General features: G+C 41.8%; 1 protein-coding gene across 1 annotated transcript; it reads left to right on the top strand.

The window, feature by feature from the left end:
• The first annotated feature begins 620 nt into the window (after positions 1–620).
• Positions 621–3182, top strand: LOC123520766. The gene has a single exon (XM_045283338.1). It carries the CDS (start codon positions 621–623, stop codon positions 3180–3182), a length of 2562 nt encoding a protein of 853 aa, XP_045139273.1.
• Positions 3183–15448: the final 12266 nt, after the last annotated feature.

Below are 15448 nucleotides of genomic sequence, written 5' to 3' on the forward strand. Positions count from 1 at the left end.
CTTTATAGTCTGGTAGCAGAACCCTGATTTTTATGTGGACCTTGCAAAAATACCCCCCAAGCAGGTTATGATTGATTTTGGTAGATGAAGTTATGCAGAATCAGAATCTGAATGATGCCAAGCTGGCATCATTGAGGAAATTGAGAAATTCAAGATGACGTCCAAGATGGCCGCCGCGAGGATCCAAAATCTTTAAATGGCTGTCATTTCGTCATTTATTGGCCGATTTTATAATGTAACATATCAATTCTAAGGTTTTTGGGGTCAAGGAATTCAATTTTAGCAATAAAAATCTTCAATTCTCAAATCTGTAACATCAAATGACAATGTTGCAGAGTATGGAGGGCACATAACCAAGGTGGCTCGGGAACAAAACCACACAGTTCGACCAGCCACTACGACTCGGTATAGGCCGCTGATTGACCTGAAACCCTCAGACCCATCAACAATAAAGACAGCTCTGGTTGAGGCTCAAGCATTGACATCAGACAGACTGTGGTCAAAACTTCGTCATCATCACAGCCGACCAACAGTTGTACAAAGTCATCCTGGATAACATATGGTCATCTCCAGAGTTGTTTGGAAACATCTATCCCCGCTTAGGAGGATTCCACACAGTTATGAGCTTCTGTGGGTGTGTCGGCAAACTGATGATGGATTCTGGACTCCCAGACATTCTGAAAACGACCTTTGGTGGAGTGGAGAAAATGTTGTCTGGAAAGAAATACCCACAGAATGTGAGGGCATTCAGACTGCTTGCTGAAGAAATTCTTCGGAAGTATATCAAAGAAATAGACTCTTTTGAAGATTTGGAGACCTGGATGGCAGATCTATCAACCAAAAGCAAAACTGCGAAACTCTGGCTAGATGGCTTCATCCGACCAGTGCTCATCATTATGGCATTCACGCGTGCAGAACGGGAATCGGACTGGCCGCTTCATCTCTGGGCGTTATCCCAAATGTTGCCATACTTTTTTGCCGCTGGTCATGTAAACTACGCTAGATATGGCATGTACTATCTTCGCTCCATGGAAGCACTGCCACCTGAGATTACAGAAAAGTTTCTCAGAGGCCAACATACGATGAGACACACAGCTGGAGCATCAAACGCCACATGGAGTGACATGTACATTGAAAGCACATTCATGCGGTTTGGGCATAGTCATGGAGGTTTGACAGGACTCACAATGAACAGCAATGCCACCAAAAGATGGTCACTCAGTCTCCACAGCTGCAGCAGGCTTGCCCATGACATCCAAGCCATGCGAGACAACATTCAACAACCCTCAGTTTACCACAAAGAAGAGTCCCGAGCACAGATCCGATCAGATGCACATGACAGACAAAGCCTACAAAAAAAGTTGGAGCATTGTATCGATCCTCTCGATCCAACTGGTCACCCCAAGGAACTGTTCAACATTGCCACAGGAGAACTTGCTTCCTCGACGGTGAATGTAGACGAAGCCTTGGCACTGGGAAAACAGTCTGCAGAAGCATACGAAGCAAAGCTGCCAGATGGATTCCATGAAACAATCAGCTGTCCAGTAACTACGATGGCAACCAAACGAAAGAAGACAACACTACATGGGCGGTCTGATCCTACCTTTGACACTGAAGTTATCTTCACTAGGACTATTGGACTTATGGATACAGAAGATTTCAATTTGAGGGAACTCTTTGACTATGAACTTTCCCAAATTCCAACTTCCCTTTTCACAGACGAAGGTAACCTACGACCCGCTACATCAAAGTCGAAACTGAAGAATTCTTTGGGAGTTGAACGATCCTCTCGAATGACACCAAACCCAGAGGTAGTTGTGCTTGATGGCTGTGCAATACTTTGGACAATTCACTGGCCTGTTCCTGGAAGAATCATTGATCTCATTGCAGCCGTGGAAACATACTTGAGACAGAAACTGGTCCAAAGTGATGTGTATCTGGTGTTTGACAGATACCACGCGTATAGCCCAAAGGGTTGCACAAGGAGTCGACGGTCTTCAATTACAGAAAGCAGTCCATTCCATCTGACTTTGAACTCACCACTTCCCTCTCAAGCTGCGTCACTGTCTATTGTGGACAACAAAGTACAGATCATTAACTTACTGTGTGATGCTTTAGTGGATCGTTTTCAAACAGATAGAACTGACAAGGAACTAGTCATCACGGGACCAGATCCTGTGCCATATTCCATCCAAAAAGGAATGTGTCTAAGGAGGACAGATTTGAAAGTGACACACGAAGAAGCTGATGTTATTATTGTCAACCATGTAGTGGATGTCGCAAGAGGAACACAGAAAACGATACACATCATTTGTGATGACACAGATGTCTTTGTCCTGTTGGTTCATTTTGTTGCATCTGAAGGTCTCTGTAACAATATTTTCTTGGTTCCAACCCGTCCGTCAAGGAATGCCATAGACATTGGTGCGACAGCAAACCAGCATGCAGAAATAGCCAAGTATCTACTTCCGCTGCATGCCCTAACTGGCTGTGATACAGTGAGTACACTGTATGGAATAGGGAAAGTCAAAGCATTGAAAGTCCTCAAACACGGGCATCATCCTCCTTTGCTTGGAGACAGCGAAACAGATGAAAAGGACTTGGAAAAGCAAGCTGTTGCATTCATTGCTAAATGCTACGGCAGCAAGGCAACTGGCTCGATGTCAGAGGTTCGCTACAGCATGTGGCAGCACAAAACCGCAAAAAGCAAATCTCGGAAATTCAAACTAGCGACCCTTCCACCCAGCTCCAGAGCATTTGCTTTGCATATCAAGAGAGCCCAATATCAAGCATCTCTATGGAAAGCAGCACTGCAGTCTGATCCCCCAGCTTTGGCTGCCTCGGATTTTGGGTGGAAACCAGACCATGACAGCCAAACTCTTCTCCCAATTCCACTTCCACCCGACACAATGGCTGCTCCCGACAGAGTACTGAACCTTTTGTGCTGCAGCTGTCATTCATCAACAGACGTATGTTCCACTAGGAGGTGCTTGTGCCGCAAAAATGATATTGCTTGCAGTACCTTCTGCAATTGCAGTGTCGACTCCAGTCTAAACTGTTGCAATCCTCTTAACAAAGCCCTCCAGGATGCCGCTTTGGATGACACCGATGACGAAGACGACGACACAGAGAGTGAAAATGAGGACTCTCTCCTTAAAATGAATGACTTCATGGTTCTTTAGTTACACCAACAAAGTGACTGCAAATTTAGAATGTGTTTGCTCACTAAAAAAGTGTCATTGTAGTTTTCTGAATTTCTAAATGCTGTCAGATAAATTTTGTTCGAACAGAATTATCATTTTATTAATTGAAAAAGTTGATAGCTCAATAATTTGAGGATCTGCAATCTTTTTATTGCTAACATTGAATTCCTTGACCCCAAAAACCTTAGAATTGATATGTTACAATATAAAATTGGCCAAAAAATGACGAAATGACAGCCATTTAAAGATTTTGGATCCTTGCGGCGGCCATCTTGGACGCCATCTTGAATTTCTCAATTTCCTCAATGATGCCAGCTTGGCATCATTCAGATTCTGATTCTACATAACTTCCTCTACCAAAATCAATCATAACCTGCTTGGGGGGTATTTTTGCAAGGTTGAGCCACCCAGCTACCAGACTATTACCGTGGACTTCCTGCAGGCAATGGCACACTGCCTCTAGTGATACGAGGCACTCTTTCACCGAACACACGTTCAAGTACTAGTCATAGGTCTGCCCCACAAACTCCTGCACCAGGGCGGGAGGTGATTGGCACACACCTGCACGAAAACAATCCCCACGTTATTGAGCGTTAGACTGCACGGGTACTGTATATTTTATGTAAGAGTGGTACTGGTCAAGGACAAAAAAAGATGAAAAAAAAAAAAGGCCCACTGATGTGTCAATCATCAAGCAAAATCAGAAACAATCATCTGAAATTGAAGAGTAAGTGACTCCAAACCCTGAAAGAGTTCGTCATAGAATACTGCATTAATGAGGTCGATATAGTAGTGGAGAGAGAGCAGGGGAAGCAGCACTTAGGAATATTAGCAGAGCAATTAGAGTGAAAATAAAGATGAAAAATATAAGGAACTGACAAGATAATAGGTTTAAGACAGTAGCTAGATTGTTAGAGGAAGGGAAGTTATAGGACGAAAAAGTTTTCATTCCACCCTGTCTAAAACAGCAGTGTGAGTGGAAAATCCTTATTCAATATTCCTTTTTATGTTTATCTATATGTATTACAAGATAAGTTACCTAGAAGCTGGGGCGCTCCGCCTGCTCCACTGAGCTGCAGCAGAGTAGTGGCCTCTGCCAGCACTGGCAGGAGCTGCTTGGCCTGCAACAGCTCCTTAACTACAGCGGGGGCGCCATTTTCCCAAGTCATCAGCCTCAGACGGCCAAAGCCGCCCTCACCTAGGAGACGTCCGCAGTCGAGACTGTGCAGCTCTTCCGTGGTCAGAAACGGGACGTGGCTCCGCATAACCTCACAATAACCCTTCTTTTCCCGCCGATCGTCAGAATTATCCGGAGAATAAGCGAGGTGGACATCAAACAAAGGAAATGCGTTGTCCACCTCTTGAGCCCAAGTTTTTGTAATTGTGACATTCGTCTTGGTTTGCAGATGAACAATCAATGTATGTATCGGGAGAGAAAGCGAGATGGTCTTTCGAAAAAGAAAATGCGTCGTCCACCTCTTCAGTCCAAGTTTTTACAGTACTATGATGTTCTTCTTTTGGAAGTGCACGAGAAATGGCTATTTCCGGAAAGAAAGCGACTTTCTTATCGGAAATAGAATACATGTCGTTAACCTCTTCCGCCCAAGTTTTCGCGGTACTCGTAGTATTGATATTTTCTTGTTCTGCCATTGTTTGTTCATTTCATCGTATTGTTGGCTCAGTTCACAGTTCACACTTGTAGACAGTGTTTTGTTGTGTCACTCCTTGGATGACTGTACCAGTGCAGTCCTTTAGAGGAACAGCCTGAAGCTATTCTGACTGTTGAACAGGATGCCAGCACATACATGCTATCAATATTTAGCTTTAAATTGCACTTCCCGTCTAATTCCAAGCTCCCACCTAAACCACTCCAAGCAGTGGTGGGCCAATCAGGTGCTGCCTTATGTGCGGGACTGGGATCCGTTGAGGGGGTCCGGTAGATGGAGAGAATGATTCTCGCATAATGAGTGAAATTATATGTGTTTGAAGGAGACAGATAAGAAGAACATGAAGCGGAAGAAGCAGAAAAAGAGGAGAATAGAAGAAGGAAAAGAAGAAAAAAAAATGATGATGAAAAAGAGAAAAAGATTGAGTGAGTAGTTTTGGTTATGAGAGCACAGCTTGTCACAATGTGACAAGCTGTGCTCTCATAAAGTAAAGGGACCATGTCATGGTCCCTTTACTTTTCCTCCATGTAGAAGCTCTGTCGTGATCCGAGCTGTTGCACGATGTTGCACAAATTCTCTAGCTACTGGTTATGAATAGTCAAAGGATTTTTCTGTCTTTAATTAACAAAAGTAATATCTATACATAAGATGTTTGATACAGCGCCGACAAATAACAATCACAACTCCTTCTGTTGCCTTCTCCACTCCAAATCACTACAAATTCATTTACAAACATTCATAAGAATTACTTTAATCTCGTACATATTCTTACATCAGAACGGAATCCAGCTCAACGTCGTCCACAATATCTTCATAACGTATTGCAATATCTGAACACTGTGAATCTCATATGTAGTTCATACAACATTTCCCCCTTTCAACCAGCAACCCGCATAAAAGAATGACCTTTACTTGGTACATGAATGCAAGCAACCAACGTGACGTACCACCAAATGTGTTATCATACACATCTAGACGCAATGTTCCCGGAACCCACCGCAAGGTGGCACTACACGACGAAAGCTTTGATGGAACACAACAGAATAGTTTAGTACAGATTTACCTGGTAATGATGCGGGACGTCTAATTTTGTATGATGCAGTCACTCTGTCGAGGTTGTACCACATGAAATACCTTGAAATGGCCTCAAAATTGTAGGATACCATGAGAAATATACGGACCAGCATTGTTTTAGGCAAAAAAGTGGCATTTAATCTAAAAGGCATAAGAGCCGTGACGTCACAAGTGATCTTGATCTTGATCTTGATGTTACAGGCCAAAACGTGTGGATATTTGAGTTATTTTTGACGTATTTGTACATCATGAATAATGTTTGATGATGAATGGGCGAAGTATTAGTGACATGGGCATCTAAAATAGTGAAAAAAATGTTATATAATGTATATGCGAATACTGCGATGATAAATGTGGATATGGCACGTAGCCCTCGTGTTTATCGCCGTTTGTGCTAACGGTTTGAGTCTGGTGTGACGTAGCGAGGTATCGGAGACTTTTCAGAGTACGATACAACAAGAGGTGGTGAGTTGCTGGAGACGAGGGAGTGTATGAGTGTCAGGAAGGGAGACCTGTTTGGCGGGGTGGCTCGGAAACGGATCACCTAATAGTATCGCAGCCACACCTGCGCCGCTCATGCATCTAGAGCAAGGCTAGAAACCGGATCGGAAACTCCACTACACTACACCGGGGGAGAGAGTGAAAAAAAAAAAAAGTTGGCGTTAATTTTTGTTATGTGGGGCTTTTGAGTTTTGTTTTGTGTGTTATTATTATTATTATTATTATTATTATTATTGGAATGCAAAACATTCCAATCTTTTACACTGGTAAAACTGCCGCTTCCCCCTGGACAATACATGTACTCGTACATGCATCAGGTCTGGAATACTCTTTCAAAACTCGCTGTTGTGTATGGCAACTAAGCCTTTGTCCGCTAACAAACAATACCATCCAAAAAGTACATCCTGATTTCAAACTACAAAAAATTTCCCCCTGCAGTTATTCAGTACTGTCATTATTGAGGAAAAGCAGTTAGCCATCCCTTATATTACTCAAGTATCAGGTTCATAACTCACTATGCGTCACGACCGCTACACATGTAGGGAGTACATGTACGTCCCTTTATCTATAGACGCAAAGCATGGCATGATTGGCATCAATCCCTAGTTCCGAAAAACTCTGGATACCTTACTCCGTTCATGAAAATGACAACATAACACACCACCGAATATAATGACAAATCTTAATATTTCCACACAAGTAACTTCACTCAACGAATCTCTCTCTCTTGGTACCGATACATAGAACTACGTTAACTTCTTATACGAATACACACAAGTAAATATGTTATGTAACTTATTCGTCAGAGCAACACACATGCACATACGTAGGTAGCCGTATACAAAATTCTTTACTCATAAATGAAAACGCAAGTATACAGCGACGTCATTATGAACCAAAGTACAAACACATAAATACATACTAAAATTATACCTAAACCTCCTATCAAGATCCCTCCTCCATCTAATTTACCTCAAAAGACTGCATTGCAACTTATAACTCCACTTACTGTTATATGACGTACAAAACTTGCATGCCACTCTCAGCTATGCAGCCGAGGGTGGCCCGCTTAGAGCCGCGGTTGTCTTCTCTGCTTCCTCTCTCGTCTCTCTCTCTCTCTGACCCAGTCCTCTACAATTTCCCTTCAGGAACTTATGGGGCGTGTCTTGGTCCACACCACACGCCCCTCAGATATATTATTCACCAATCAAGTACAAGCTCACGTGACCCCCACGTGTGGTATCAACAACATTTAAGAACGACAACATCACAGAATGTTTACCTGACCTGGGCTATCTGCCCGGGTCTGGCCTGGATCATAAACCTGTTTCCTTTTGACCCTTGACCCACTGATATCCTTCTAATCCCTTTTATGGCTGGGTGCGATAAACACTTTACGAACTGGCGAACTGTACATACATCCATATTTTTTTAAATTTCTTGTTTCTTCATATTCTAAATTATTATGTGGTCATTTGACAATGTGGGTATCCAACAGCTCCAATGGAAAAACACGTAGGAAATTTGTCTTTGTTTCACGATGGGCATCTTCGTCTCCAGCATCTTCGTCGCCAGCATCTTTACCTCCAGCATCTTTACCTCCAGCATCTTCATCTCCAGCATCATCACTTCTACCATTTTCATCTCTTCACCTTCATCTCTTCATCATCAGCATCTTCATCTATTCATTTTTAGCATCTTCATCCCAGGTATCTTCATCTTCAGTATCTTCATCTCTTCATATCCAGCATCTTCGTCTCTTCTTCTTTATGTCCAGTATCTTCACCATCTTCATATCCAGCATTTCCATCTCTTAATCTCCAGGATCTTTATCTCTTTATCTTCCTCCCTAACATCTTCATCTTTTCATTTTCATCCCTTCATATCTAGCATCTCCATCTTTTCTTCTTCATCTTTATCTCTTAATCTCCAGCATTATCATCTCTATATTCATCGCTTAATATATTTTTTTTTAGTATTTTAATATAGAGCATCTTCATCTCCTCATCCGCCACAGAACGCCTGACTTCTGATTTTTCTAAGAATTCTGATTGGTGCAGAGAAAACTTAGTAGTTTTCAATGCCTCAAAAACTCAATTCTTCCATCTATCAACTCGACACAACCTTCCAGACAACTATCCAGTCTTCAATGACACTCAGCTGTCTCCATCTTCTACATTGAACGTCTTCGGTCTGTCCTTCACTTATAATCTAAACTGGAAACTTTACATCTCATCTCTTGCTAAAACAGTTTCTATGAAGTTAGGCATTCTGAGGCTTCTCCATCAGTTTTTCTCGCCCCTCCAACTGCTAACTCTGTACAAGGACCTTATCCGTCCTTGTATGAAATACTCCTCGCATATTTAGAGGGGGGTTTCATTCACACTGTTTTATTACATGCTAACTGCTCTACTGATCTTGCTAACTGCATGTCTCCCCTCCTCCTGCTGCCTCGCTGCACAAGGCTTTCTTCTTCCTCTCATCCCTTTTCTGTCCAAGTCTCTAATACAAGAGTTAACCAGTATTTTTGATCCTTCATACCTTTATCTGATAAACTCTGGAACTCCCGGCCTGTTTCTGTATTCCCATCTTTTTTACGACTTGATTTCTTTTAAGAGGGAGGTTTCAAAACATCTTGACCCTGAATTTTGGATAACTCACTTGACTTGAAGGGAAGTCGCATCCCAGTGGGTCTTCTTCCATTTTTTTTTTTTTTGTTGCTCTTGACCAGTTTTTTATTTTATGTTATGGCCTATAGCGCCTGTAGGCATACTTGAAGAGAATATGTGGGAAGCGCTGTTGAGTTTCCGCCCATTAGTGGTGCAGGCAATTTTATTTATAGTGGTACCCATATTAGGGCACATATCACCATCCAAGCGCATCTTTGGTGAAACCACCTAGCACGTGGCTATCATGGTGATTTGTAGGTAACTTTAAATCGCTCAACAAATGGCATAGCTTCAAAGCGGTATGTGGTGGGATTCGAACCTATGCGTGGACGTCTGTCCGATCCCACGCTTACTACCTTATCCACTACGCCACCACCCTGCATAAAAAGAAAAAATAATCTATTCACCTCTACCATCTTCATATTCACCATCGTCATTACCAGCATCTTCATCTTCTGAGTTATTCCAAAAACACAGTTCTTACCATCACTCACTGGACAAGATGAAAGATGCCGGCACGCGAGTGAAATCACCGATTATGATGTGATTATAATCATCATAAGATTAAAAGTAATTACTTCATCCAGATAGTGTGATGCGTCGCAGCGCGAATGATTAGATGGAAAAGACATAGACGGCAACAATATTTATTTCTAATCTTTGCATTTATGCAAACACTTAGTAAAGTTCCAATTCATTCTAAATTTGTTTCCACTTAAATTTCAGAGCATTTCTTAAAGCAATTAGATCACCTGTCCTTAATCTACTGAGGCATACATGATCTTATAAACTATGTTAAACACAGTTTCATTCATTTAAGCCTTAATAGTGTTCATGTCGGCATCATCGCTCATTGCCTCACTCAAACAAACATCATAACAACTCATAATTGCAGTAATCTCATTCAATCGTAATTTAAATTGTAGCCACAAACGTCAAATGTTGAGAGATTCACGCAATATTTTTTTTTTTTTGTGTGTGTTACTGTAGCTTCAATCAATCAATCAATCAATCACGCGGGGCATACGCCAGGGAGCGCGTCGCCTCCCCTACCCTATGGCTTCACGTGCAGGTAAATGGGTCTCTGTAAGTTACAAAGTTAGGTGTGTGTGTGTGTGTGTGTGTGTGTGTGTGTGTGTGTGTGTTTCACTGTTTGATCTGCTGAAGTCTCTGACGAGACAGCCAGACGTTACCCTACGGAACGAGCTCAGAGCTCATTATTTCCGATCTTCGGATAGGCCTCAGACCAGGCACACACCACACACCGGGACAACAAGGTCACAACTCCTCGATTTACATCCCGTACCTACTAACTGCTAGGTGAACAGGGGCTACACGTGAAAGGAGACACATCCAAATATCTCCACCTGGCCGGGGAATCGAACCCCGGTCCTCTGGCTTGTGAAGCCAGCGCTCTAACCACTGAGCTACCGGGCGTGTGTGCGTGCGTGCGTGCGTGCGTGCGTGCGTGCGTGCGTGCGTGCAAGCGAGCGTGTGTGTGTGTGTGTGTGTGTGTGTGTGTGTGTGTGTGTGCGCGCGCGCGCGCGTGCGTGCGTGCGTAATAATAATAATAATAATAATAATTAATAATATACGGTTTATTACTTTGGCAATGTAAAAAATTACACTGAAAATGTACATGGGGGGGGGACACTAAGAAAATGAACTGAAATGCTTAACCTAACTATGGATATAACTTAACCTAGAATTCACTTATTAATTTACTTATTTATTTAAGGCTCGCACAATAGTGGGCACCGCGCTCAGTCGATACCGATCAGTGCGCGGTGCTCTTAAAACGCCACGCGATTCTGGTGTCGGGTGGCGCGAGCAGGGGAGGCACGTCGGGGGGTAGCAGGTGGCGGAGACGTGGATGACGCAGCAGTCCTCCCAAATTTTTCCAATGCTTCCTGGTGTCTTGTGGCCAGCCTCGGCAGACTCAGGCAGGTCAGGGCGTCCTCGTAGGACCTGTAGACAGGCCCAAGGATGACCCTGAACGCCCTCCTCTGAACCCTCTCCAGCTGTTGTCGTTGTGTGAGGTTCAGGGAGGAGGACCACGCTGGGGCGGCGTACATGAGCTTAGGGAGTATAAAGGTGAGGTACACTCCCTCAGCTCATCTGCCGGTGCTCCCAGGGACCTGAGTCGGCGCAGTAAATAGATTTTGTATGAGGCTGACCGTGCGGCGTGCGTGTGTGTGTGTGTGTGTGTGTGGGGGGGGGGATGCTTGAAGTACAAAGTGTAAAAACATTGTTATGCAAAGAGCTGCGTAAGAGTGCGTGATAGTGTTACTCCCATTGCTATTCTATTTGATTATTAATCAATTCAACTTGAGTGGTTCCAGGCAAAGAGTTACTGCTCAATTTATGAAGGTCAATAGGATCGGTGATTTCAACGGGTCTATCGTTATGTTCCTTGATAGTTTTCAGCATGTTAGCTGCCAAAGATGTTAGGTATTTATTCAGAAAGGATTTTCTTTTTATTTGGGACTGGATTCTCTTTTTTTCTATCAAAAATCTGAGTCATCATAGGCTTGCCTGTCTCACCTGCTCCACCCAAGCTTCGTCTCATTCCAATATCAGCAAAAGAGATTACACTGAGACAAAGATCTCAATAGTTGTTTTTTAATGATTTTGTTGTGGTGGTCAAATTTTTTTAACACCTTTTTTTCTCTCTATTATTTTCTATTCATTCATCTATTTTTTTATTCATGCAAACTAGAATGAACAAATGCAGACACAAGAATAGAGAAACACTGTAATTCATGAAGAATGAAAGTGAGAGAAAACACATATAATTAATTTACGTAATTGATTTGTATTATTTACTGACTTCCTCCTTCCTTCACTGTTGTCTTTTCTTCTCATTCCTCTTCTTCTTCCTCCTTACTCCTGCATCTCATTCCACATTCAGTTCCCACACCATCCCAGCTTCCTTCGTCTTCCTAACTCATTATCCTCATTACTCATTCTGTACCTTATTTTCTATCCTCTCTCCACCTTTGTATCTTTTTTCATACTCAGTCTTTTCTTTTTCTTATCTTTTCTTTCTTACCTTTCGGTTTATTCTTGCCATTTGTCTTGCTCATGTCCTTTTTTATTCTATTTTTCTTTCTTCCCCTTCTTTTTTCTTCGTTTCATTCCTTCCTTTTTCTCCGTCATAACCTCCTCCTCTTCCTTCCTTTTGCCTCTCTTCACTCAGGTCTTCCTTCCTCTTTTATTCTCCTCTTCATTTTCTACCTTCTCTTTATCCTTACTCGGCTGCTCATCTCATTTACTCTATCTCCACCTCGGATACTTGCATAAACGTGTCCTCTGGTAGATGGAAGGGAGGGAATTTCACTGCCTACTTTCTTAATCTTATATAACTGTCGCTATGCTTCTGGTTTCCTGTTCTTTATGTTCGTTATTGTGTTGTATTATTGTGTTCTAACTTTGCTTCTTTAAAAAGTCTTTCTTTGTGTGTGTGTGTGTGTGTGTGTGTGTGTGTGTGTGTGTGTGTGTGTGTGTGTGTGTGTGTGTGTGTGTGTTTCTCCTCTGAATGATTTATTTACCATTTTCCTCCCCTCCTTCTGTCTTTTTTTTTCGTTGTTGTTGTTGTTGTTGTTATTATTATTCGTATCCTACTTAGGGTTATTGGGGTTGTTAATCATTTCTTTTTCTTTGCATTTTTTGTTTCTTTTCTTGTTTTTTCCTTCTTTCTCCTTCCCTCCTCCTTACTTTCTATTCCTACTTTCCTTTCATTCTCGTAACTCCGCCCTCACTATTCTCCTTTCCCTCCTAGTCCATCCTATTCCTCGCTCACTACCTCTTTCCTAGTCTATCTTCTACGTACCTCCTCCTCGTCCTTTCTGCTCCCTCACACGCTGGCTGGCTCATCTCATTTGTTTTATTTTTATTGCAGGTGCTTTTACAAACGTGTGCTTTGGTAGAATGAAAGGAGAACACCAGTGACTTCTTAGCCCCGGGGGACTCCTTTCTTTCATTGCTTACTTCTTGTTCCGTTGTTCCTCGTATCTTCGCTGTTGTTTTGCATTTCTTTCCAACTTAGTCTTATTTTTTCGTTAGTCTCTGTTCTTCTTGTGTGTGTGTGTGTGTGTGTGTGTGTGTGTGTGTGTGTGTGTGTGTGTGTGTGTGTGTGTGTGTGTGTGTGTCCGACCAAACCTGGATTAAATTCTTTAGGATCATATATGAAATTCTCCGTCATTCTGAATATGCATGAAGGTCAGATGATGCGAGAGGCGGGTGACCAGTGCCACCTGAAATATCAATGAGTTTGTATATGAATGTATAAACGCTTAGCCACCGGTATTGGTGATGATAATGACAATGATGATGATGATGATAATAATAATTAATAATAATAATAATAATAATAATAATAATGTTTATTCTTACATTTTTTTAAGGTTTTGTTCTTATCTAATTATTTTATCTCTTGAAAACGTCTAAAAATACCTTATAGACCGTTGAAATACCACTATAAACCCTGGAAATACCATTGAAATACCACTATAAACCCTAAATATATCCTTAAAATATCATTACAAACCCTAAATATACCCCTGAATTATCAATATAAACCCTAGATGTACCCTTGCAAACCAACAAAAATCCTTATATGTGAGACAAACTTCAAAATTTACCATTGATAGCATGAGAACGCCATTGAAAACCCTTAAAACGCTGATATAAGCCATTTTAAAAAAACTTTGTAAAATCTTGAAGCACCTTTGTAAATCAATGATATATACTTGAAAATCTCAAACATCAACATAAGTACCGAAACATCATAATTTACGTTTGGAATCATGAAAAGATCTTTAAAACTGAAAAACTTACTTGAAAACCCTAAAACAAGAAGTGATATAAACATTTGAAAACTCTTGTAAATCCCTAAAATCCATTGTAAATATGTTACCTGCATTCATAAAAACAACTATCAAAACTGTGTTAAGCGCTTTTAGTTGTATGAAGCTTAACTTTGTTTGATTAGTAGGCCAACTGTAGATTCTGTAGGCCAACATAAAGTTTTAAGTTTATTGTTTTTATTTATTGTCCAGCCGAGTGGTTTCACTGGTAGTTTTAGTGTTTCTTAACAACCCAGGTGTACAAGGAAAACTCAGTGTATAAAAGTTAGTATATTATGTACAAATTTACAAGTGCTGTCCACACGCCACGTACAAGAACATACGGAAACGTATTTTAATCTCAGGAAAATGTTTGTAATGTCACTGAGTTCACATAGTCACTAAGTTTCCGCAGCACACAGTTCACACGCACACACACTTGACACACCCGCACTTCCCAGTCGCCGGTTATCTTCCTTCTCCGCGGTCGCCGGCGCCCACCGCGCCCAGCCTCCAAGATGCTGACACAAGGGCGTCGGTCATGTGACGGGGGAAATGTCCACTGGGTGTATTGTGTCGTGCATTACCTTTATTTCTCACTGCTAGTGATACCTATATAAAATGCATCCTACCTATAGTGATTACATTAATTGGTTTAGTTATCTGAGTCAGTCATGAGTGCAACAAGGTACTAGTTAGTTTTTTTAAATAGAGAAGCACTGCCACCCCTGTTTAAAGGAAAAGACGAGGTCAGCATTTATACATGTTGCACCACATTACGAAAGATTGCATCAGATTCCTATGTACAATGGGTCCTACCTATCCAATGGCGGGTACAACTGGATCAGAATGTTACATGCCTTTACCGTAGAGTATGTTTTCAACGCCCCTTGGAAAAAAAATATTGAAATTAGCTTATATATATTCTCGTAATCTTTCGTCAATGTAACTGTTTATGCCACTACTACTTTTATTTTCATTCTTTTTACTACTTTTCTACCACAACAACAACACATAATACTACTACAACTACTACAGTCACTACCTTTAGTTCTACTACTACAACGACAACTACAACTGCTACTGCTAGTATTACTACTACTACTACTACTACTACTACTACTACTACTAATAATAATAATAATAATAATAATAATAATAATAATGGTGCTACTACTACTGCTGGTGCTACTACAACTAACTGCTACTACTACTACTACTACTACTACTGCTACTGCTGCTGCTGCTACTACACTACTGCTGCACTGCTGCTACTGCTGCTACAACTGCACCACTGCACCACCACTGCCACTGCACCACACACCACTGCCACTGCTGCACTGCTGCTGCACCAACAACAACAACAACACCACCACCACACCACCACCACCACAACACCAACCACTGCTGCACTGCTGCTGCTGCTGCTGCTGCTGCTGCTGCTGCTGCTGCTGCTGCTGCTGCTGCTGCTGCTGCTGCTGCTGCTG

Source organism: Portunus trituberculatus, chromosome 47, assembly GCF_017591435.1.
Source record: "Portunus trituberculatus isolate SZX2019 chromosome 47, ASM1759143v1, whole genome shotgun sequence".
Lineage (NCBI taxonomy): Eukaryota > Metazoa > Arthropoda > Malacostraca > Decapoda > Portunidae > Portunus > Portunus trituberculatus.